The 24960-nt window shown below is 38.5% G+C and overlaps 1 protein-coding gene and 1 gene segment (V, D, J or C); one reads left to right on the top strand and one right to left on the bottom strand.

Annotated features, from left to right (window-relative positions):
- The first annotated feature begins 374 nt into the window (after positions 1-374).
- LOC311071468 (immunoglobulin kappa variable 4-1-like) lies at positions 375-1048 on the top strand. The segment is given in 2 exons: positions 375-476; positions 611-1048.
- Positions 1049-20177: 19129 nt separating this feature from the next.
- On the bottom strand, positions 20178-21051 carry LOC311070521 (uncharacterized protein). The gene is made up of 3 exons (XM_084094431.1): positions 20794-21051; positions 20614-20679; positions 20178-20372 (listed from the first exon to the last, which is right to left on the bottom strand). The coding sequence occupies exons 1-3, from the start codon at positions 20969-20971 to the stop codon at positions 20236-20238; spliced, it is 381 nt and encodes a 126-aa protein (XP_083950557.1). The 5' UTR covers positions 20972-21051; the 3' UTR covers positions 20178-20235.
- Between the last annotated feature and the right edge of the window lie 3909 nt (positions 21052-24960).

Raw genomic sequence — 24960 nt, forward strand, 5'->3', positions numbered from 1 at the left:
TAATGGTCAATACATTTGTTACTGTGTTTGTTCATCTTTGTTAACGTTAGTTAATAAAATTACAGCTGTTCATTGTTTGTTCAACAATGTTGTTAAGATTTTAATAAAGTATTAATGTTGAAATTAACATTAACAAAGATTAATAAATGCTGTATAAGTGCAGTTCATTATTATGTAATAATAAGTTAATTACTAACCAATGTAATTAACTAATTTTAACTAATGAACCTTATTGTAAAGTGTAACCGAAATGTGTTTGTGACTGATCTACAGTCTTCAGGATAATGATTTAAATAGAGAGAGTCACTTTGCATTGTCAGCACATGCTTCAGTGCTCTGAGAGTGTTTATAGTGCTGTGAGTTTAACACTTCATGACTGAGAGCAGAACAGAACACACTCTTCATCATCACACAAGACTAAACTACAGCAATGAACACAATCAACATCTTCATCTGGATATTGCTCTGTATATCAGGTATACAATAAGACACTGACATGCTTATAACTACATAAATAAAGTTGGTTCATATTTTATAAATATTGAACATCTATTTCTATTTCTAATATGACACATTGTTTTTATATTGTCTTTATGCATTTCTCTTCCAGGCTCCAGTGGACAGATCACAGTAACTCAAACTCCTGTAGCTCATACAGTTTCATCAGGAGAGAATGTTGTGATGAGATGCAGCGCCAGCACTCCTTTAACAAGCTGTAATCCACCCTGTCTGTCCTGGTACTCACAGAAACCTGGAGAAGCTCCTAAACCCCTCATATATGTGACATCAACCCGTAATACTGGAACTCCATCTAGATTCAGTGGCAGTGGATCTGGCAGTGATTTTACTCTGACCATCAGTGGAGTCCAGACTGAAGATACAGGAGATTATTACTGTCAGAGTGCACACTGGATCAACAGTAAATGGGTGTTCACACAGTGATAAAGAGTCGTACAAAAACCTCTGTCAGTCAGACGTCACAGTGACTGCACTGATACAGCTGAGAGAAACTGCAGCTGCTGATGGAGGATCACAAACTACACAATATCAATGTTTACTTCAAAGTTTCTAAAGAATTAAAAATGAATTAATTGATATGAAATAAGAGTTAGAGCTGATATTGATTATGGCACTGGGATGTTTTATTGTCAGTGTTTCAGATCACAGTATGAGAGCGATGCGGAGTGAAGCAGAAACACCAGCTGTTTTTAATGTGTTTTCTCTCACTCCAGGATTGATCTCAGTGGTTTCTTTCATCAGTAGTCGTGGAAATAATATACATACTAATCAGATTTTGTCTGAAAGGAAAGTTAGAAAGTTATTGCTTATAGAACGTATATAATAGATCAGTAAGTCAGTGGTCTTCACTATTTTTTCATGACAGCCACACTGATGGGAGATATTCAATAGGAGAGACACTTTTACCGCAAAGTATCAAAAGTTACATCCGGTCATAAATTACCATGTCTAAATATCATTCTTTATCATTTACCAGTCAAATTTGTAACAGAGATGATTTCCCGTAATGACAAAAAAGCAGGATTAGATTATATTCATCCCAGAATATATTTTTAATGACCTTAAGTTATTTATTTTCTACATTAGTCCATCAAGCATCTAACCATCCAAGAGCACATTCAGCGTTAAGAGCTGGACAGAAACTCTGCAGATGCGTTTACATGAACAACTTGTGTTTCATTCGGACTGAATTCACTCCGATTGATGAATCTGAATGTAGTTGTCATGGGCCGGAACGCGTCCCTATTGAATGTACCACCTCGAGGAGTTTACCCAGAGACACCACAGACGGACAACAAGGTAAGTAATAAAAGTTCAGTTTTATTGAAATAAAATCCTCATTACTAAAACATGTAGTGGAAGAGTTCTAACTCTGTTCTCCTCTGTCCAGCAGCGGTGGGAGCCCTTGGTGCAACAGTCGCAACCCAGCGGATGACAGAACGGGAGGTCGACTCAATCGTTCCTCTTCGGACAGAACTGGTAAGTAGTCTTTTAGGCGATGGTAAAGGGGGGTAAGTGGGGGGGGAGTGTCCCTCAGTAGGTCTTCCTCGGAGCAGACGACGGTAAGGGATCGGACAGATAGTGCTACGAGATCTCCACTTAGCAGTTCCTCTCCGGACCAGTCGCTGGTGGGTATAGTAATTCCTCTTCAGGACAGCCGATGGTCAATACCTGCATAGACAATGGCAAGGGATTCTCACAGCGGTTCCTCTCCAGGGCAGTGAATGATACGCATCCGTACAGGCGATAGTAAGGGTCGAGCACACAACGGTTCCTCTTCGAACAGGGCAGGTGATCGTGCAGACAGTGGTAAAAGGATCTTCACCCAGCGGCTTCTCTTCAGAGCAGGCAGCGGCCGGTAATGGGACAGACGATGGTAAGAGACAGGATAGACGATGGTCAAGAAGTCTTTACAGCAGTTCCTATACAACACACACTGGATAACAACGGTTAGAGAGCTCTCTTCAGCTCGAGCCTCACAGATCTGCCCACTGGGGCCAACGGGTGGAAGCAGAATTATACACCCACACTTGTGCATGCAGTAAATCACTTCAAAGAGTCACACGTGTTCACTTCACACTAAGCACTGCAGTCCACAACAAACTCAGTGAATAAGGCTCCCACTCGCGGTCCCGGCCGGCGTCCTCTCCCATTGATAGATCTGAATATCCAACGCTGTGAGGAGTATACTACAAAAAGATTTCAGTCAATATCTTGACTAATTTAGAGCCACTGTCTACTGACTGATACACCCAAACAAATATTGAAGATAAAGGGCTTCACAGAAGAATACCAAAGAGGCACTTAACTGCTGCATAGATGATGTGGATGCTCAGCCACTCTTCAATCCTTATCGCTTTCACTTCATAGATCCAATCTTCCAGTTCCCTGAGACGCTGAAAATAAAGTTCCGCCTTCACGCCGCGTTAATCCTTCCCGCTCCGTATACACCGCTCTTCACGCCAGAATGGCCCGGACGCAATACATGGGGGAAACCCCGGAACCGGCTAAAACCGGCTAGTATCCCACTAAAACTGCTCCCACCCGGAAACATTTCCCGGAATTATTGTTCCTCTTTGTCCATCACCCCGTGACATAGTGTTTACATGAACGCTAAACAAGTGATCGGGTTAATGTGGACGTTTATTGTGCATACTTAAAATTAATATGATGTTCACTTTTACTTGTTTGTACTTGTAAAAGGCTTTCTAAAAGGCTGTTGTCCATTATACGTTTGTACTACTGAAATTCCCACATGGTTTCCAACATCATATTATTTGAAATGCATCATTAATACATTTTCCAAAGATGCTTAAAAAAGTTTTTACTTGTTTAAATTCAAACAACACGTGTAACACACGACTAAAGCTGATTGGTTCCAGAGCCGTTGAACGGCTGTGATTGGTTGTTATGATAATGAGCTCGAACCTCAGAGCTTCTGTTTATCAGATGTGTGTGTGTGCGTCATCTCTGCGTATGTTACTGGAGTGTGATTAGATCTAGAAGTAAACATTTAAACCGTTAGATTATATAGAGCGATCGTGTCTCTTTAGAGGACTTGGAGGAAACCACACGATTCATATGATTACGCCTGTTTCACACATAGGCTGCTCCATTTGCAGTGTGTATGCGTCGCAGGAGCAGCACTATTGTGTGTTCACATTTTTACCACAAACACAAGATTTATTCACTATTTTTTACAAGAAATATTGTGGGTCACAAAGAACCTTTTTCCACCTCCACGAAGTGCCGTCCATTATGTCGTGTTGTTGAGGATCGACTGTGTAGTTTTCTATTAATTAGTTCCCCAAAAAACCCTTCAGTAGATCCAGACTATAACTAAAAGCGGTTTGAGTTTTTCTTTGTTCAGTTTGCACAATAAATATGGGTTGGAGCTCTTCATTTTGAACTCTCAAAGTGCACCAGATTGATAATTTTAACATTATAATGCACAACATTTTCTTCCGGAGGAGGGCATGCCCCCGAACCCCCTGGAGGACCCGAGGTCACCCACCACAGTTTTACTAGAAATCCTGTGAGAAACACTGGCACTGCTCTGCAATAGAAACGTTCATAGGAAATACCCTAGGTTTAAATAAACCACAATTATCAATATACAACATATACAACATACCCTCTAATACTCACAGGTCGCTTTATTGCTGCAAATAACTATATCAGTGTAGCCTGGGTGCCAGCCTGAACCCCGCCCACAACATTTTTTGGTCGGGAAGTTCGGTCTGGACTCGATCCGTTGAGGAGTAATTATGCTCGGCTCCCAGAAGGCCGAGCCAATCAAATTGCCAGGACGGGCTTTAATCGATGATGGACAGATGATCTGCGGTTACGTAATCACCCACGTCACCAAAGAGCGCTTGGGTTGAATTGGTTTTCAACAAAGACGACTGCAGCAGGAGAATTGAGATGTTTAGATTTCGCTATCGCATCTGTTATAAAAGAAATCGACAGCGCATTAATTTTAAAAGACGAACAGAGAACCACAATCAAGGCATTTGTCGATCGGAAAGATGTGTTTGCCGTCCTTCCTACGGGATTCGGCAAAGGTTTAATTTATCAGCTGACACCGATGGTCGCTAAGAAGATGGGACGCAATGAAAACCCTGTGGTCATTGTGCTTTCTCCTTTGGTCGCACTCATGGAGTGCTTTATTATTACTTTACTCATTACTTTACTACTTCTTCCTGCGTGTGTGCAGTTGAGCTCTGTTGACAACTATGCCTTGCTCAACATACGTCACTTACTGCGTTGCTCTGATTGGTTGTAGGTCTATCCAAATGAGTGCAGAGTTTTTTTTTCCTGGTTCGGTTAAGACACGCCTCATAATCACAGCCCTATGGAGCAGTATCAGACTCATTCTGCCTAGAATATGAGTATGACGAAGTCAGGCTAATATCAGTGAGTTTCTGACTGAACTCTGCTCACTGTAAGTTGTGTTGGGCTTCTTCTAATCTCATGTTCAGTCTAACTCATATTCAAACTCTTCTGTTTCTCCGTTTGTAGGCCTGAGTTTGTAAATCATGCATTATTCACTTCTGCACATTGCTTTTCCGTAACTTTTGTGATGTTTATTTATTTAGTGATGTAATATTCATAGTGTACATTTCGGTAATACAAGTATAACAGAAATGTTCTACAGAAATGTATAAATATAGCTCTGCCATAGCATTTCACTGATCTTTTTCATGTATTATAATGATGTATTTCATGTATTTGTCCATGTTGTTCACAATCATGTATTTTGTTCAAAAGATTATACATGCTGCTGTTCTTGTTTAACGTACTCTAGATATGTATTTTGCAATGTACACAACAATATAGAATATATTAACCTGTTTTTTATTTCAAAGTGTGTAACATTTATGTTAATTATTTTTGCACTTTTAATATACCATTTTGAATACTGAAAAAAAAACAGCTTTATAATAAGCTAGTAGTGTAATGCTAATGTATTTTAAATGAACTTAAATGCTATTGAAATGTTCTTGAAGCACATTAAAATGAAGCTTCAAATATATTCTAACTGTAGTTTAAGAAATATGAAAGTATATTTTAAATGAACTGTACAGAAATACACTTAAATTGCACTAAATGCACAATTTAATATATTAAAATATATTGTGTATAGCTTAAAATTGATCTTAAGCATAACTTGAAATACACTTAATATTCTTGAAGTTCTTTCACAATAATACATTTAATATGCACTTAGTATAGTATAATTTAAATATATTTCCTTTTCACCTGGGTGACGCAGTGAAAGGAGGATTTTAGGATGACGGGACACTCATTTATATGAGACTTTATTCAGCAGGAAGAACAGCTCGTTCAGCACGTCATACGTCATTACACCAGTGGGTTTCAAACTTTTTTAAGAGCGACCCTTTTTTTTTTTTTTTTATTGATGTGACCCACATACTGTAGACCTACAACCATTTACATGCAAACAAGTCAAGCCAAGCATAAGAATACTCATGCAATGGGGTTAAATGCGCATTTGTCACTAAATGGCAAAAAAAAAAAAAAATCAGCTTAGCACTTTTAGTTCACTCAAAAATGGAAATTCTGTCAGTAATCACTCTCCCTCATGTTGTTCAACCCCGTAAGACTTTCATTCATCTTCGGAACACAAATCAAGATATTTTTGATTAAATCTGAGAGCTGGATCACTCCTTCATAGGCTTCAAGGTAATTGCATCTGCCCAGAAAGTTAGTAAAGACATCGTTAAAATAGTCCAAGTGACTACAGTGGCTCAACCTTAAGTTTATCAAGCGATGAGAAGCGATACTTTTTGTGCGCAAAAAACAACAAAAATAACTTTAGTCAACTCTTCATTTTCTTCTGTGTTTCTCTGAGTGAGTTCACGAGTGTAACAGCGCAGCGCTTCTGGGTCGTACGTCAGAACAGAGGATCACTATTTCATATTGTCTGCAGGTAGAACTGAAACACTAGTAATGCAGTTTTCATAATGCAGTTTTTGGGTTAGACTATTGGTCTTTTTATTTAAAGGAATGAAACATTTAAAGGATTAAAAGGGGTTAAAGGCAATCTAGAAAAATAAATGAAGTATTGGGTTGCTCTGTGTACCGGTACTGGGAAAATACCAGTATTTATATATATTATTTGAAACGGTGCAATGTCATGATTTTGCTCATTTCGGTACTTATGCTGCTTTTCTGAAGTGTGCTTCCCAAACTGACCCGAACCCGGCAAATGTGACAACATAGAACAAAATGTATAAGGCAGTTGAATCTCACTCAACATGCCCAAAACTATTTAATACACAGGGCAGTAGAAGTAAAATCTGGAAATACTTTGTTTATAAAACTGATACAGAACCATTAAACCTTGCCAAGCATCTGTCACTTGCCTATCCGGACTTGTACAAGACATTAAGAGATCGACAGGTGAGTTCATCATTCAAACGATCTGATTTAGACATTTATTTTCTTCTAACACTGATCAACGCACATACATATGATCATATCGTTTAAATTACACAATGTTACAGCGTGCGTTTTACACACTAGAACCAAAGATGTCTCTATCTCATAATATTTCCACTTAAGTTTAGGCAGGTCTAACAGAATAAAAGTAATCAAATGTAAAAACACTGGATAGTCTTCACTGTTAATACATTAAACGGGAAAATCCTTACAATTAAAGTTAGAAAAATTATGTAGTGACAGAAAGGAGCATGTGTTAGGCTGCTGTCACAGATCCGATATACACTACATGCAATGACGCACACTACACCATTTACATTCACATAAGACATAACCGACTGCGTTTATGTGAATACTCAACAAGACGGGCATTTTGACATAATTGTGTGTGTATTTGACCGTTTGAGGAAAACATACTCAGTTTTGAATGCGCAAGCTCTTTACAGACGGCTTGTGTGTGCGTTGCTGGTATGAGAGCAAACAAAAGCGTCTCTAAAACAGCTCCAACGTACTATTAAATAATATTAAATCCCTTGGATGTTCAAATTGGCAAGGTTTAAAATGATGTGGGCAAGTGATATCCGTCAGCTGTCCCGAAACGCAAGCGAAAGTGTTGTATTGCAGCACACAGCTCATTTATAGTGAAGGCACGATGTCCTTTTAATTTGATCATGTAACCCAGACTAATTTAGGATTATAACCAGTGTTCGAATTGAGGGGGGGCTGGGGGGGTCCGGGACCCCCCATAAGCATCAAGGGACCCCCCATAAGGCCCAAAAAAATTACCTAGGGGGGTCCCCTGGTTTTTCATTAAAACTAAAATAATAGAAACATAATTTATTAGATAATATATATATATATTTTTAAATCAAAGTATTGCGCTGCTGCTCCCATTAGAAAGTAATTCAAATTAGATTTGCGTCTGAAAAGACGCTCAAGTGCGCCACACGCTGTTTTCTGAAGGAATTTACAGACTGTTGAATTTATAAATATTTTTTGCGTGTAAATGATACGCACTGCAACCCCCTTGGGTAGGATTAGGGGTGTGGAGTATGTGCGTATTACACGCCATAAAGTGCGTATCATATGCACGCAAAAACTATTTTTGGCGAATAAATGGTACGAGAAATAAATTTCGTGCTATAGATAAGCACTTTCACGAGAGTCTGGCAGAGTGGATCCTCATTTTCACCTCACGATGACGGTAAGATAATATTTCTTTCTTTTATGATTGTTTGGTAATTTACTGATCTGTGTAGAATTTCGACATTAACGCTTGTCCGGGACACGTGCCAAAAAGAGAATTGTACTTGCCCAACCGGACAAATGCCCTGATTAAAACAACTTTCAATATCAAAAAAATAAAATAAGAAATAACGTACTTGGTTACTAACGTAACCTCAGTTCCCTGAGAGTAGGGAAAGAGTATAGAGAGTAAAAATTAGGGAAAGAAATGCCCTTTATAAAGCTAAAAAAATATTCTGATAAGAGTGTTTTCCAACAGCGATGTAATGAAACATTGACAATTTAAGTTTGATGGGAGTAAAGTCTCTGTTTAGGCTGGAAATGTAATTTTGACAAAAGAAGAACTTTTATTTTAAATAAATCTTAATTTTAAATCAGCCTACTTCAGTGTGATATGTTATCATATTATCATGCTTAACACTGAGAATTTGAATAATTGAAATGTGATGATCAGATGCAGATATCTAAATCAGAGAATATCATATAGGTTCAGGAGGTTGGCGGGTGGATTATTTATTTTTAACAGCAGATTCGGGGGACTCAAAGTGCAAAAAGGGAAATTCATTGTGGTAATTAATGCATTAATTTACAATATTAGTTAATAAAATATGTTATTAAGGAATTAATACATAACCACTGATCTATATAGAATGACTGGATAGCTCATGACGTCATAAACAGTGAAGCCGCCGCGCCGCCATATTGGTGAGCTCACGCTTTCTGTTGAATCAATAGGAAATGTTATGATTTGACTGAGAAAACATTGCCTAGCGAGACACCGTTTTTAAATCTAAAGTCTCCCTGTACATTCTTACAACACAAACACCCTAAGCATTTAAATGGGTATTTGTTTAAAGTCGGAAATTTTTCCTGCTTATTAAAAATCGCTTTGATACTGTAGTCCAGGCAAAGTGGCGTTTTAGGACAGACTAATTGTACATACTTTTACTATGTAAAGTTTTATTGTGGTAGGAGTAAAGGAAAAAATTAAGCCTATTTGGGTGTATTTTGGGCATATTCAATTAGTGTATAGCTCATTTGCATATTCAAATTAATTTTCAAAAAAAACTTGTAATTCAAAAATTGTTACTTTTCATGGGTACTAACATTGTGTAAAGTTTCATTTTGAAAGGAGTAAAGGAAAAAAATAGCCCCATTGGGGTGTATTGTTGCCTGGCCTTACTGGCACACATCTCGGATTCATGAGAATTTAACATATTTCCTCATCTAGGATTTCTTAGAACTTCTAGTATGTTGGTCTGGACACCTCATAGAAATGATCTATGCCGAAAAAAAATCTTTTACAATTAGTTATATTATTGGCTCCAAAATGAGTTACTTTGCCTGGACTACTGGGTAGAGGAGCTTGGAGAGAGTCTGTCTAGGCTAACAGCTGGTGGCAGTAATGAAGAAGTGCTTTATTTTGTGATTTGCCTTTTGAATGAAGAAGAAGCAGCTTAACTCCTTGTTAAAATACATGTTTAAAATATAATATTTAATTTTTAAGTGTCCAGTGTTCGTTATTCACTTATCTGACTTCCGTGTAGCTTAAGATCAGTGGTATAGCTAGTTAAAACCCCAAAACGTTAGCTAAAACGGCAATTTCTTTGCAAAAGGAATAAAAAGCTGTACGAGGTAAGAAAAACAGGTAAGAAAAACAGTTTGATACTATTAATAAAATAGTGAATGCTAAAGACCTATATTTTTGTGAATTGGTGAATATTTAAGTGAATATTGTTTTGTGGCCACAAATTAATAATACCTCTGCACGTTTTACTAATTTGTTCCCTCGTTTTACTATATTGTGGCCACGTTGTAATTCATTAAATCAAAATGAGGGATGGAATTAATTAAACATGTCCACGATTTATTAAAACGAGGGAACAAATAAGTCGTTGTACTCGTAACAACAAATTATTTAGATCAGTGGACAGGGCGCATATAAGAGAGAGAGAGAGACTCACCATCTTCAATATATTACTTAATCTATTAATCATTTAGAAACGTTATTAGTTGCTGATATAATAATCCTTAAAGGTCCCGTTTTTCGTGTGTTTTTGAAGCTTTGATTGTGTTTACAGTGTGCAATATAACATGTGTTCATGTTTCGCGTGTAAAAAAACACGTGTTTTTCACACAATTGACTTATCTGTATACCGCTGTTTTCACTGTCCTAAGAACGGGCTGATGACTTCCTTGTTCTATGAAGTCTCTCCTTCAGAAATACGTAACGAGATCTGATTGACTGATTGTTCCGGTTCCTGTGTTGTGATTCGACAGCAGCTTAGCGCACGTTGCCCGGAAAGGTCACGCCTCTTACCATAACGTGGAGATGCATGCGCTCAGTGTTATTGTAAACATGTCTTTAATATTACCTTCAAGAATCAGACCCGGAGAACATTGATGAAGAGGATCGAGTAGACTTGGACTCCGGGATGAAAATAACAGCGTCTCGACGACATGGCGACAAACACACTCTACAAACGCGACAAACACACTCTACAAACGCGACAAACACACTCTACAAACGCGACAAACACACTCTACAAACGCAACGCTTCCTCTTCTCCGTGGGAGCGCAACAAGACCACGCCCCCTTTTTTGTGTATCCCTGTGGGCGGAGGTTAGTCCAAAAACTGTTCTAGTGACGTCATTAAAGCAGGAAGTAGAGGGATGTAGTCCAAACCGGCCGTTCGCTGTAGGCTTTGAAAGGGGACTTCTGTTAAATAAAATATCTCGCTTGGCATTGAACTTTGAGCTTTATAATTTTACAGATTTATACTCTAACAACAACATTACACACTAACTAAAGTTTGAAACATGGGATCACGAAGAATGGGACCTTTAATTAATGGTTTAGTTCTTCATGAGTCATACACATGATTATCTGTGCATTAGTTAAGCATGAATTATTGGTATTGTAAAGTGTTACCAGTTAAACTTCACAGAGCACATTTCTAGAACGGCCCAGTCTTGCAGATCTGCCTTATACAACATTAGGAGAATCAGGCCCTTCCTATCAGAGCTACACAACTCTTGTTCTCTCCAGACTGGACTATTGTAATGCTCTCTTGGCCTTCCAGCATCAACTGTCAAACCTCTGATCCAAACACTAATAACACTATATCATTACAATCAACATCACTCTTGTGTTTATGAAGAGAACGAGTCAGTGTTTCAATATGATCATCATGTTTTAGGTGTAATATATGATCCTGTCAATCAAACTGAACAGACTGCATTCAGTCACTTCTGCTGTCTGGACGTGATGCTTTCCATTTGAGACACAGAAACTTTTACATTCTTACACAATTATACATATTACACAATGGCTGATTCTTGATTTGTGGTCATGTATGAGTTATGATTTTCATAACATTTTCATATATATTTACACCATCGCCTATAAATGTAATGATTATGTAACAATTACTGTCAGAACGGCTGATTCTTGATCTTGATCTTTTTATGATATTTTTATGTAATAAAGTTTTTAATCTCCTATGAATGATCAGTTTGTCTGCGCTGCTTCACTAAAGCAGAAGTGAAAGTGTTCCAGTCCAGATCATGTAACCAATCAAAGAGTGAGACTGAAAAGCCCATTTGCATTGTCAGGGTGGAGTGATTGTGATCCTCTCAGAATAGAGCAGCTCTGTCTCCAGAGACCATGTTCAAACCCCAAGAGCTTTATTTGACATTTACTGCTACATCAACCTTCTGAAAAGCACCTGCATCTTCATCTGTTAGTTGAATGATGTTGTCAGACACAAAGTGAACTTGTTGAGAAGCTTTATTGAATGTTGCAGCAAACACAGCAGATTGAAAGATCACACACACACACACACACACACACACACACACTCAGTTTCAGTATGGAGTTGTAAATCACTACAGCTGCAGCACTAGACTCATGTGAATCCTGCCTGACACAGGACACTCAGATACGGCTCATCTTCAGGAGAGAAACATCAGCACTCAGAGCTCTTGTGGAACGAGACCTCATGAGGAGCTCCATCATGTGTTACTCTGCAGACGTACAGCTCTCCCTCTTCCCAGCGTGCTTTGCTGAGGGTCAGGACGCTACTGCGGCTGTAGCGGCCGTCCTGCTGGCTCTCTGCGCTGGTCAGAACCCCCTCGGTGACCTCTGACCCGTCCAGTGTCCAGCTCACCAGCGCCCCCTGTGGAGAGTAAGAGCTGAGCAGGCAGAGCAGTGCGGCTGAGTCTCCAGAGATCTGCAGAGAAGAGGGCGGCAGCAGAGACACTGAGGGCTTCACTGTGGGACCAGCTGCAGGAGACAAACACAACACAGTCACACACACACACACACACACACACTGCACTGCACATTCACAACATAGGAATAATGCTGCTCTAGTTTTAGATTAAATCATTATAAAACAATATCAGTAACACTTTATTTAAAGCTTTCATACATATTGCATTATAAAAGTATTTTTAATGCATTAATTATGCACTGCTATATACATTAAAATGCATGTATGATCTCATCAATAAGTGTAACAGCAGTTATAACACATATTATCTATTATCAGGCCGATCTGACTGCTTTAATTCCAGCAATTATTCACTCTGAACATAAATATCTTAAATTTTGAGTTTTAACACATTATAATATTATCTATTCATTGTTACACCTTGAGAAATTATAATACACTAAAACTCATGACAAACAACCAAATTCAGATGTAACAAGGAATTTGCAAATATTATTATGCATTTTAACTTTGGTTACAGTTATTTATGAAAATATATAAGGCATTATAATCTTCATTATTGATACCTTTATAATGCATTATACATAAAGGCTTTAAGTAAAGTTTTCACCACAATATCTAATAATCATTTTTATTAATAAATGTTTTTTTTTTTTTTTCAACTGTAAAACACTTTCTGAAATCTAAATTGTATTTTTTTATTAGGTGATTAAATAGACAGACTTACCGATCACCAGTTTAGTTCCTCCACCGAAAGTCCACCACAGTGATACAATCTAATGAAACGCTCGTACAAAAACCTCTATTCCACTCGAGTGAACACACACTCCAGCAGAGAGAGAGAAACAACACTTCAACACACTGATATTAGAAGATCCTCAGCTCTTCTCAACACTCACTCATTCAGATTTGACTAAATGCTTTCTGATATAACACTGTTTAAAGAAATATATTTGATGAGCTGTGACCTCTGAGGTGACCTTTGACCTCTTTGATCATGGATGATGTTGTGGAGTTTCTCATAATGATGCTTCTGTTCTTCATATGCAGATCAATCATCATGATTCACAGAAAAACCTGCAGCTTCAGACTTCAATCTTCAGTGAAAATCTCTTCAAATAATGAGTTTATTGAATATTAGAGCCAAAGTCAATAGAAAGTGTCAACAATGAAAATATAAAAGGTATTTTGCATGTTCTACACAGTCAAGCATGTTTTCATATTCAAGGTCTGTTCTAAAAGTATCTGGACTGGTTATGAATCTCCACACAAGATCATGAAACGTGAACAAGCTCTAATATGTCTCCATCTTTAACAGCCTGTTTCTTCTCCATTTGATGATTTCAGACACACATGAGGCTTCATGATAGATGGAGTGACACCATGAACTCTGATTAGAGATTCACAATCAGTCCTGATACTTTCTGAACAGACTCATGATTCATGATCTTACTTTAGTGATGGCGGTTCATCTAGTGGAAGTGTAGCAGTGATGATGGTCACATGACTGAATATGGACACAGAGATGGACGTTCATCTGCACATCCTCAGTGTCTCAGGAGTCACAATAAAAATACAAAATAAAGTCATGATTCTGTAACTCTAGTGTATATTAGTTTGTTATCAGCACAAGCTGTTGTAAATCCTGCCCACTTCTTTGCATTGTCAGCACATGCTTCAGTGCTCTGAGAGTGTTTATAGTGCTGTGAGTTTAACACTTCATGACTGAGAGCAGAACAGAACACACTCTTCATCATCACACAAGACTAAACTACAGCAATGAACACAATCGACATCTTCATCTGGACCATTGCACTGTTTATTCAAGGTTTGTGTAATACAGTTTTTATAATGATTATTAGTTCTCCTAAAATGTGAAGTATATATTAATCATTTTTGTTTGTGTTTTCTTTCAGAGTGTAGAGGACAGATCACTGTAACTCAGAGTCCATCAATACCAGCAGTTCAACCAGGAGAAGAAGTCAGAATAAACTGTAAAACCAGCAGTGATGTGTATTTGTATAGTGGTGTTTATCATGAGTTAGCCTGGTACTCACAGAAACCTGGAGAAGCTCCTAAACTCCTCATATATGCAGCAACATACCGTTTTACTGGAACTCCATCTAGATTCAGTGGCAGTGGATCTGGCAGTGATTTTACTCTGACCATCAGTGGAGTCCAGACTGAAGATACAGGAGATTATTACTGTCAGAGTTATCACAGCAGTGGTGATGTGATCACACAGTGATAAAGAGTCGTACAAAAACCTCTGTCAGTCAGACGTCACAGTGACTGCACTGATACAGCTGAGAGAAACTGCAGCTGCTGATGGAGGATCACAAACTACACAATATCAAACCTTTCACAGACTTTATTCTTTTATTATGATGTACTAAGTAAACATATACTCTTATTTCTCTTACTAAACTGGACTAAAATGTGTAGAAAATGTGAGTGGTGCTTGTTGTTGTAAAACTTCTTGTTCTTGTAAAGCCACTGTAATAATTGCACTTCCATCCTTCACATCTTTATATTACTGAGTTCCCTATCTGTCAGCGAGAGAGTTTTCCTGCACTTCAACTAGCATCTAGAAAGAGACATTTCACACTTCACATCAGAAGGCCTACTCTCTCATCCCTGCATAGAAAGACACACGTACGAATGAGACAATTAAAATAATTAAAAGCACCATTTTTAAGGAAAATCACACTGATGCACATTTATGACAGAAACACTTAACAATGTTCTAAAACCATAAATGCAGTGATTAAGATACAAATTGAGAAAAATATAATGAGTGTTAATATAATGAAAAAATGTTCTTATAATAATGATAAACTTTCTCATAATAATGACTTAACATCTAATATGATGGACAGGAGTCATAGTCCCATACTCCATTTCAATGAAGTCATTCAGCTTGTTCTGAGAGATTGATGATGATATATGGGGATTATAAAAAAAAAGTATTGGGTGGATTTTTACCATTATAGGCTGTTTTTTTGTTGTTGTTTTTTACACACACTGTGTTCAAACACCTTATACAAGTGAATTTTGAATAATAGGTCCCATTTAACATAAGGATTGCGCATATTTATGTATAATTTGAATAACTGTGCATAGTTTCAGACTCATACATTCATACAAACACACCTGCTCACAGACATGACCTGTTAAAATCCAGCGTATCATTAATAGTTTTGTGGATTGAACTCTTCGAGCTCTTTCTCTCTAACCGAGTCAAAGGCCTTGTTTACACTGCAGGTCTTGATGCCCAATTCTGATTTGTTGCCTATATCCAATTTTTTTGACCGTCCGTTTACACAGTCTTTCAATTGCGACCCATATCCGATTCATGTGTTTACACTAGCCATACTATCTGAAACATCGCGCATACGTTCTTGCACCATACACTATCCGAGATGGACGAAAACGCAATTTTGATGGTAGCTCTGGGATATATGCAAAGTTCGCCTAACATCCCCATGATTCTGAGGCAGAGGAGGAAAAGGACCATAACTGCAGCTTGTGCATATGTTTCAGCTATTGTTTCCACAACCATTCAGAGGAATGTCTGGGTGCGAGAGAGGTCTCAGGATTGGTAGGGGCATATTGTGGCGGGCTTTAATGAGGAGCAGTGGATCCGAAATTTTATGATGAGCAAGCCAACATTTGATATGCTGTCTCAACGTTTGTCCACATTCCTCTCCTACGAAGACACAACGTTTCATTGGGCCATCCCTTTGCCAGATGCGCGTCGGGGTTGCTCTCTGGTGGCTTGCAACAGGAGCGGGCTATCGCACATATATATTGAAATATATTGTCATCTGTTAAGCATCCTAATTTCCTTTGCATCTTTAGCATAGCATATCCAGGTACATAATATGTGCTTTAAAAGGCTAGTAGCAAGTCATAATGTAATAACTGTACATAATATAATAAGTATTACATTATTTTAATAAACTGTTCATAATGTAGTAAGTTTCTCAAAATTGTATAAAATATTGAGCTCATAATGTAATAACATTTTTTACATTATGATATATTCATTACATTATAAACTCACAAAAAACATTTAATATTTTCATAATTGTATTAGCTTTTAAAAGTATTAGAAATATTAGTATTTCCTTACAGTACATTTTTAAAAATCTAAATCCAGTTTAAAAATTTCTGCGAAATGCAACAGATTGAATAAAATATGAAATATGAAATACATTATGTGCAGTTTTTACATTATGTGTAGTTATTACATTAAGAGTTACTACAAGGCTCAAAATGATACAGGCTTTTCATCTCAATAGTTTCACAAACATCAATGTTGGATGGCCTGGAAGTGTACATGACTCCAGAGTTCCTGAGAACTCTGACATTTATGACAAGGCAGAAAGAGGAGTGCTCTTTCCCAACGTGAGTATTTTTATGATTTTTATATGACATTTCACATTTCTGCTATTAGGATTTATAATCATGATCTTCATATGCTATAGATATCATAATGTAATTTTGTTGTTAATGTGCTTCGATATACTAAAAACATTGACCTGAATTGTAAATACTCATGAAGCAGACCTGTACTTTTGATCTGTAAATTGACTGCAGTTACACATTTTCTAATATTTTCACTCAGATCACAGATGAGATCCAAGGCACACAGGTGCCCATCATGCTGCTGGGAGATCCGGCCCACCCACTTAGGCCACGGCTCATGAAGGGTTACCCTGATACGGGAAACCTTACTGAAGACCAGCGCTACTTCAACCAGAGGCTAAGCAGTGCTGTGTATAGTGGTTATCGTTCAATGTATCAATGTTTTACACTGGTACTTACAGAAACCTGGAGAAGCTCCTACACTCCTCATATAATGAGCAACAACCCGTAATACTGGAACTCCATCTAGATTCAGTGGCAGTGGATCTGGCAGTGATTTTACTCTGACCATCAGTGGAGTCCAGACTGAAGATACAGGAGATTATTACTGTCATAAAAATAAGTTTTGATTACATTTCTAGCGAGAAATATATATTTTATTTTCATAATATTCACTCAGTGAATGTACATAATCACTTGCTTGCTCGTTGTTGCGAAGATTTTTCAGATCTCGTCAGAATAATGTGAAACTGAAACATTTTGGTTGCTATGGACGCTGCTATCGCCTAGCATACTGTAGCTGTGGCCCCAGATTCCACATAAGACTCTCCGTCTGACGGATCAAACCCTCGCCCACTACATGCGTTGCGTCTGAGGTTGATTTGCTGATCAACACATTATTCCGTGGCAGCGGGAGAAACTAATGTTGACAAAGTGACGAGTTACGATCGGTCCGCTGTGTTTAATTTTGAAATCTACCGGATCCTCTGTGCATTTAACTTCCTGTGTGGTGCAATCTCATTGATGGGGTTTGACGTGTCATGGCCCCACGAAGAAGAAGAAGAAGAAGAAGAAGAAGAAAGAAACGAGGGAAAAGAAGCAGGAAAAGGTAAACAAGGAGGAAAAGGAAGCGTGGAAAAATAACTTGACCAAGCTGAACAAATGAATCACCTTGACCCCGGAGATGCCATATTCCTGGTTGATGCGTTCCTAGATGAGTGCAAGGTAAATAACATTATCTCAGTGGTGGAAAAAGCATACTAATTACATGCTTATTACAAGGTCTAATAGACTCTGAGGTATAGCAGGGAAGAAGTATCAAGGTGCAAAACTGAAAACACTCCAAACAAAGTGCAACTATACAGTAGTTCAATGTCTTTATTCAAATGCAAGCTATAGTGCTGAGCTGAGTTCACATGTTAGAGCCAGTGAGAGTTTAATTCAAAATTCTGTCAAAATGTTTCACTTTATTTTTTTTAATGTAGAAAGGGTTTTCTAGATCTGTCAGTACAGGACAGGACCACAACCGTTAGACTGAATTTTTACAATGTAATATTATAACATTGGTTTTATAATGAGATGTTTGTAGGTGGTGGTTTATTCTGTGGCTCAATTGTTTATTTAGGTGGATCAGCATGGACACACTAAAGGAGGGTCAAAACAATCCACAAAGCTGTGTGTCTGGCTTGATGAGGACAAAGATGGTCAACCTCTGCCAAAAAGATGTAGAGCTGGGGAGAAACGAAAGCGAGATTCAGCTACTGTTTTTTTTTGTTTTTTTTCATCAGTAGTTGCATTCATTATTCATTGAATAAGTTCTAAATGGATATTCATATTTTTGCAGTTTCTTCAGCAAGCGTTACACCCTCCTGTGCTCCGTCTACCAGCACAACTTTTTCTCCTTAAAGGTGCCCTAGAATGTGTTGAAATAATATTTTAATTTTGTCTCTGATATCTACATAGAGGGTATGGCTTATTTAAGGGCATTTAAAATGTCCAGATATGGTTTTACAGGTCCATTTTCAACCCTAGAAATTGGCCCTAGAATGAAATGGTCAGTTTTTACCTTATTTGGAAGGGTCATGAATAGTAATGAGGAGTTCTGCTCTGATTGGCTGTTTCACTGCGGGCTCATAACAGTAGCTCAGACTAGTGACAGCAAACAGGTCCCTGATGTCCAGCGTGACAATGGAGAGATTAGGCATTCAACCGTTCAACCGTACATCAGAGTCCTGCACGGGTCCGATTTTGTAAATCCGCACCCGCCCGTACCCGCAGTGCTTCAAACCGCATCCGACCCGTTTTCCGACAGCAGCACTAATTCAAATCCGCACCCGACCCGCTTAAAATAGAACCGACACCCGACCCGCACCCAAAATAAAATAAGTTTAGCCAATCACATTATAGACACAATTACAAAAATGTTTATTGCCAGGTCATCCAGAAGTTATTACACGACAATTAACACAAGGACTTCAGCCGAAGCTGTAAAAAGGCCGGTACATGAAGAACTGCTTTGTTACCACAGTTATCTGCGTGCTTCCTCGGCGATGAAGTTCCACATTTGCGGCTATCCAACACGAAAATGCATGCAGCAAATAAGCCTTTCACAATATTTCCTTAAGATAACTCCAAATTTATCCCACACACATGCATCCATCTCGACGACTGCAAGCAGATCACGCGCGCGCGGTTATGATGAATTTTTAAAAGTGAAAGTAGCCTAGGCAGAGAATGTCTAATAAGGCAACGTTAGATCCTGGGAGGGCGCAGTTCCGCCTGGTATTGAACATGATCAGCCATTTGCCCTACGATGCTCGCTTGATTCTTCACCTGCGCAGCGCAGTTCCGTGTAGCACCGTAGCTCTGAAAGGGCTTGGCTTATGCAAATTTTGGAGGCGTACATATTAATGATCCCATCGGTTACGTCACAGTTGGTGTTATGTGGAGATTCGCCCGTTTTTCAGGGGTGTTTTTCAAAAACGAGATTTAAACAAGAAGGAGAAAACAATGGTGTTTGAAACTCACTGTATGTCATGTCCATGTACTAAACTATTGTTATTTAACTATGGCAAGTTAAATTCAATTTCACATTCTAGGGCACCTTTAATACTCGTTTCCTCATTTGTTATGTGGTAATTGCCCAGATTTACCATTGCCTTCTTCCATTTTCATTTTCAGACTGCCCCCTTCAAGATGTCCGAGACCTCTTGGGAAGTGGTGCTGAACAACCTCTCCCCTCACACTGGAGGAACAGGCAAACTTCCTCTCTGGATAATTGGACAGTATGAGGCCCTTCATGGTGAGCAATATGTTGTCATCTGAGAAGCCGAAGGAGGGGGTTTGCCATCATTGTGGACACAAGGCTGCAGTAGTGATGTGTAGGGACTGTTTACCGCGATCACTCTACTGCACAACCTGTGACCTTTGCACACATGAGGCCCTGGTGCTTCATAACAGAGCATCCATGGTGGAGGGGTTCTTCAGACACCTGCCGCCATCCACTTTTGTTCAGCAGCATGAGGGAGGGAAATTCTCCTATCATGAAAAAGGTAGTTTTTAAGTCTCAGGTTATATAGGCTGTTTTACATTTTACACAAACCCTGGTTTACTCTAACAAATATGCTGGATGAAGTTTTGTTTGATAGAAACAACACCCTCATTGATCAGTTTTTGGTTTAATTTACTCTAATCAGTCCTTTCAGGAAAATGCAGCGTTTTTTGTGATTGTTGCGGGCAAAAATCCTTGATTATACGGCACATTCATGCACGTTCATACCTTCATGTTGATGTAGGTCAGCAATGGTTTCTTCACTGGAATCATCATCACTCGTGCCTTCTTCATCTGGTTGGGTAAAAAAAAAAACATTTTGGATCAAGTATTTAAATCAAAGACTAAATACAATTATAAATGTGATATGAGAAGTACTTATAAACTACATTTAAAACTGAATTTCACCTTCAGGATTGATCTCAATGTCATCCAGCCCTTTCCCTTGCAGGTCAGACAGTCTTCCTTTTTCCACTGCTATCAACAGTTTGCTAACTTTTGCAAGCTGCAGGGTACTCTCTGGAAGCCGATAGAATTCCCTGTGGACCCGTGTATCATGTCCTAGAAAGGTAGCAAGTTGATCCATTTCATTTTCTTTTAAGTTTAGTACTGTTGACAAAGTGGTAACTTGTTTCCTCAATCTTGCTGAGGTGAGTGACTCTGGGTTTTTTGCACCACATCATTTTGAATACTTGCGGAAGCAGTCAGAGCCTCTGTAATGGGAAAGCACACATGGCCGTGCAAACAAGTATACATTCTCTGTGTGGACTTGACACTCATTCCTGTTTTTAATGAGGAGGTCCATTGCAGTGATCATGTCAGGTGTGAGAAGCACGGGCACCATTCGTGACCTTTTACCTCGAAACTCAACTCTGTCAAAGTTATTTTTTACAACCTTCCTCTCAAACTCAGTAAGGCCCATCATAATGTCAGGATTCAACTCTGTACGATTTCTGGATGTGAAAGCCTGGAGTTCCATTTTTGAAACTTCCCCTTGCCTTCTTCTGTTAAATAGTACCACCTGCGTCAAAGTCACTTGTGCAAGATTCCCAAAGCTTTTGATGTCGGGGTCTTCCTCAAGGTCCTTCATGCACTTAGCACGCTCAGTAGCAAGAAACTTGTGCAGCAGGTACACATCCCGTGTAAAGGGCAAAACATGTGGTTTATTCCATTTGGCTTGTAAATGGATTCTGCCCATCTTTTCTCACACAGAGTGGCGAATTGCTTGACAGACTCTGCGACGGCATTGCGATTTGCAATGATGGCATTGCATTGCACAGTGCCTACAACCTTAGCAAAACTGTGACCCAATGTTAAAGCCAATGATGGGATTTTATATGAGTTGCTAACCAAGTCATAACCAGCAACAGATCTCACTGCTTGTATCACGTGGGGGAAATTACTGGGCATAACAAGGTCTTCAGTGCTCTTCAAAGGTGTTGTAGCTCTTGCAGTTATCAAGAGTCTTGCCATCTCTCTCATGTTTTGACGTATGTAATCATTTCTTTTCTCATTTGGTTTCCTGCCATTGTAAATTGACTCGCCAAGACTAAGGATGTCTCTTTCACTCCTTAAGTTACAACTAAAGAAATGTCATCCTGGTTCATTTCACAAACAATCTTCCAAACAGCTTCATGAACTGTATCAGCTTTTGGCAGGTCAGTGTGGATCCGTTTTCACCCAACTCTAGTCTCCACCTCAACAGACTTCTGAGGGCAGTTTCTGACATGTCTCCATAGACAATCTCTTGCATAGTCCTTGACAAAACTTGCAGTGACTGAAGACATTAGATTGTCTGAGTCTAGTGGGTCTTCGACAAGCAACCATTTCTCCATCACCACTGCTTGCCACAGTGGCATTATGGTTAAAGTTTATTTTTCTTCTTCTTAAGAGAGCGTAACAAATCTTTTCTTTCGAAAGATCTTTTCTTAAAACTGAAAGCCTTTGCAACATCAGGCTGTGTACTGTGAGCAGATTCGAGGTGTCTTGCCAATTTAGAAATGGCCCTATTACAATAAAGACAATATTGTTTCTTGTTGTACTTGCTTCGTTTTGCTGTGTTTGGCAACAAAGTGACATTTATGGAGCTGTGCGATGTCTTCTCTGATGAACTGTCACTGCAACTTATCACTGAACTACAATGGCCGCCGCTCATCTTTGAGGAACTAAAACTTCTCTGCTCCTTGGAACTGTTGGTACTATCCAAACTGTGGGCTGTAGCGATCCCCAATGATAATTCCTTTAACACTTTGTGGGGAAGATGATTGTCTATGATTTTTAGATCTCTACTATTAGAACTTGTGTCAGAGGAGCTGCCACTTGAATCTGGAACATAGTTGGCATCATCATAGTCCGTAGCATCCGAAGATTCATCAGTCATGTCATTAGAGATCGAAAGGAAAATGGAGAGAAAAGCATCTCATTCCATCAATAAGTTAAACATTTAATAATAGCTAGAGTATTGTTCTCCTAGTACCATCACATTGTGCATAACACAGCATTTAAACATATTGATAAAAACATAAAATTTAAAGTAACATTTGAGTTTCTTAATATGATTTGTGTTTTACTATTTCATTATTGTTGTCTATTAGTATTTATTACCTGGTCATTTGGGCTTGTTGAGTTTCCATCATGAAATCCACCATCATCAACTGAGGGAGGTCCAACCTTTGAAATGATTAATAATTTTCATCAAACAGAAATGTTCACCCCAAGTTATATCCACTTAATGCTGATTGTCGCAAATTCACATCACACCGCTTCCATTCAGACTGCAGCCGAGATAGCGTATGTTTTCCCCCAATGCCAGTTTGTGCATATTTGATACGTACCTAGGAACCTGTTGTCAATCATTTGCATCATATCTTTTCTACATGTTATAGACAAATTAATAATCTCCACTTAATTTAGCATCAGATGGAAAGCAAATATATATTTTTAAATATAATTGTAAATACATTTAGATGTCAATGTTTTTCAGATTAACCATCTGAGAAACATTTCTCTTAAGTCTTTGGAGTAACAATTTAAACTACTCTTAAAAGGCTAGGCTAATTTATGTTATAGAAATAATGTTTTTGTAACACTCCGCACAACGTATATTTTTGTGCCAAATACTAGGGGGGGTTCGGGGGACCCCGGATGACTTTTATGGGAACTATTGATACTTTGAGATACATATATTTCACTGTTAACATTATAGCATATTACAATACAGCCTATAAGGTCAAAAGAAAACTAATTTATAATGACAAAAGTAGCCTAAATCTACACAAGACTAAACCAGATATGGCTGAAATATATAGGCTATCATGATCATTTTGCCAACAATGATGTAGAACCAATGTTGACTACATTATTTAGTATAGGCCTACTTGATGATAATATGTATCCTGCCCCCTAACAGTCCTCTGGGCATATGTACAAAATAGTGAATTATGTGATACGCCTACTGATATTGATGCTGATTGAAGAGGTTGCAACTTGAAGGTTGTTGATATTTCAGTTCCAAAGAGAATCAAATTGCATCTCTCCCTCTCCTCCCAAAGTAACACTGTAGGCTCTACACCTCTCCTCCTAAAATAAATGGTAGGTCCTAACTGTTATAGGCTACTGTGCCAGGATTGTGTAGGCTAGGCTATATCACTAGTTTTACAAGTGCACACACTAAATGGAGAGCTAGGATTAAAATCATAGAAATAAAATAAATAGAAACAGCATTGAACTGTTTGGTTTGGTCATTCCATTGGGACACAAGAAAATGGCGACTGTTGTTATTTGTAATGGTGACATCAAGCGTTAGTTGAATGTGGAAGTAGGTCGCTAGCTCTTTGCAATACGGACTACCGGCACATCCGGGAACTGAACTGTAAATTTCGTCACCGCCCCTTTTTTGGGGAAAATAACGACTTCAATACATAATAGTGGCATAAAACAATGTCTGTACACAACCGGCAGGCGTGAATAACTTAAAGGTCACATATTGTCAAAACCGAAATTTCCTGGCTTTTATGATCATAACGAAGGTCTAGGCGCTATGTACTTACGGTCTAAGTGTCAACACTGTGGATCGTCAGACAAACGCACACTGCCTGCATTTAGATCAGATTTAGAAGATGTGGCTGAAAACGAGCCGTTTTGACTTCCTGCATTTTGTGACGCCACAAACGGCTGAGCTCCTCCTTCAGTCACTGCACACACACTACAGCTTGTTACCTGTGGCTGCCCTGCTCATGCGTCTTTCCAATCGGCAAATCAGAAGAAAGGTTCGTGAACATTAATTAGATTAATTAGATGTTTTTAGCAGAGCTGCTGAGAGAGGAGCTGCAAAACGATATTTATCTGGTGTTTGATACTTACAACTGCAAATACCCCTAGCATTTGATAGATCTAACTACCCCTCAAAACATTAAAATGTATCTTAATTTTCACAAAATTCAATGTTTTTATCTACTTCAAACACATTTATTGCCCATGTCAGCTTCTGCTTATCAGTTTACATGGTTTAACTTCTAGGGAAGTAGATCCCTGTCCATTACTGTGGAGATTTTAGCTTTCTTTTACTACAACAGT

Source organism: Abramis brama (genome assembly GCF_963993115.1).
Source record: "Abramis brama genome assembly, chromosome: 20".
NCBI lineage: Eukaryota > Metazoa > Chordata > Actinopteri > Cypriniformes > Leuciscidae > Abramis > Abramis brama.

What these genes read in the sequence shown, in the direction of transcription:
- LOC311070521 (XM_084094431.1), bottom strand. Translation starts at nt 20,971, where the DNA reads ATGGATCAACTTGCTACCTTTCTAGGACATGATACACGGGTCCACAGG. An exon ending in CATTGAGATCAATCCTGAAG is followed by an intron (nt 20,680 to 20,793) that starts GTGAAATTCAGT and finishes TTACCCAACCAG; the next exon opens with ATGAAGAAGGCACGAGTGAT. An exon ending in TGACCTACATCAACATGAAG is followed by an intron (nt 20,373 to 20,613) that starts GTATGAACGTGC and finishes TTTTCATGATAG; the next exon opens with GAGAATTTCCCTCCCTCATG.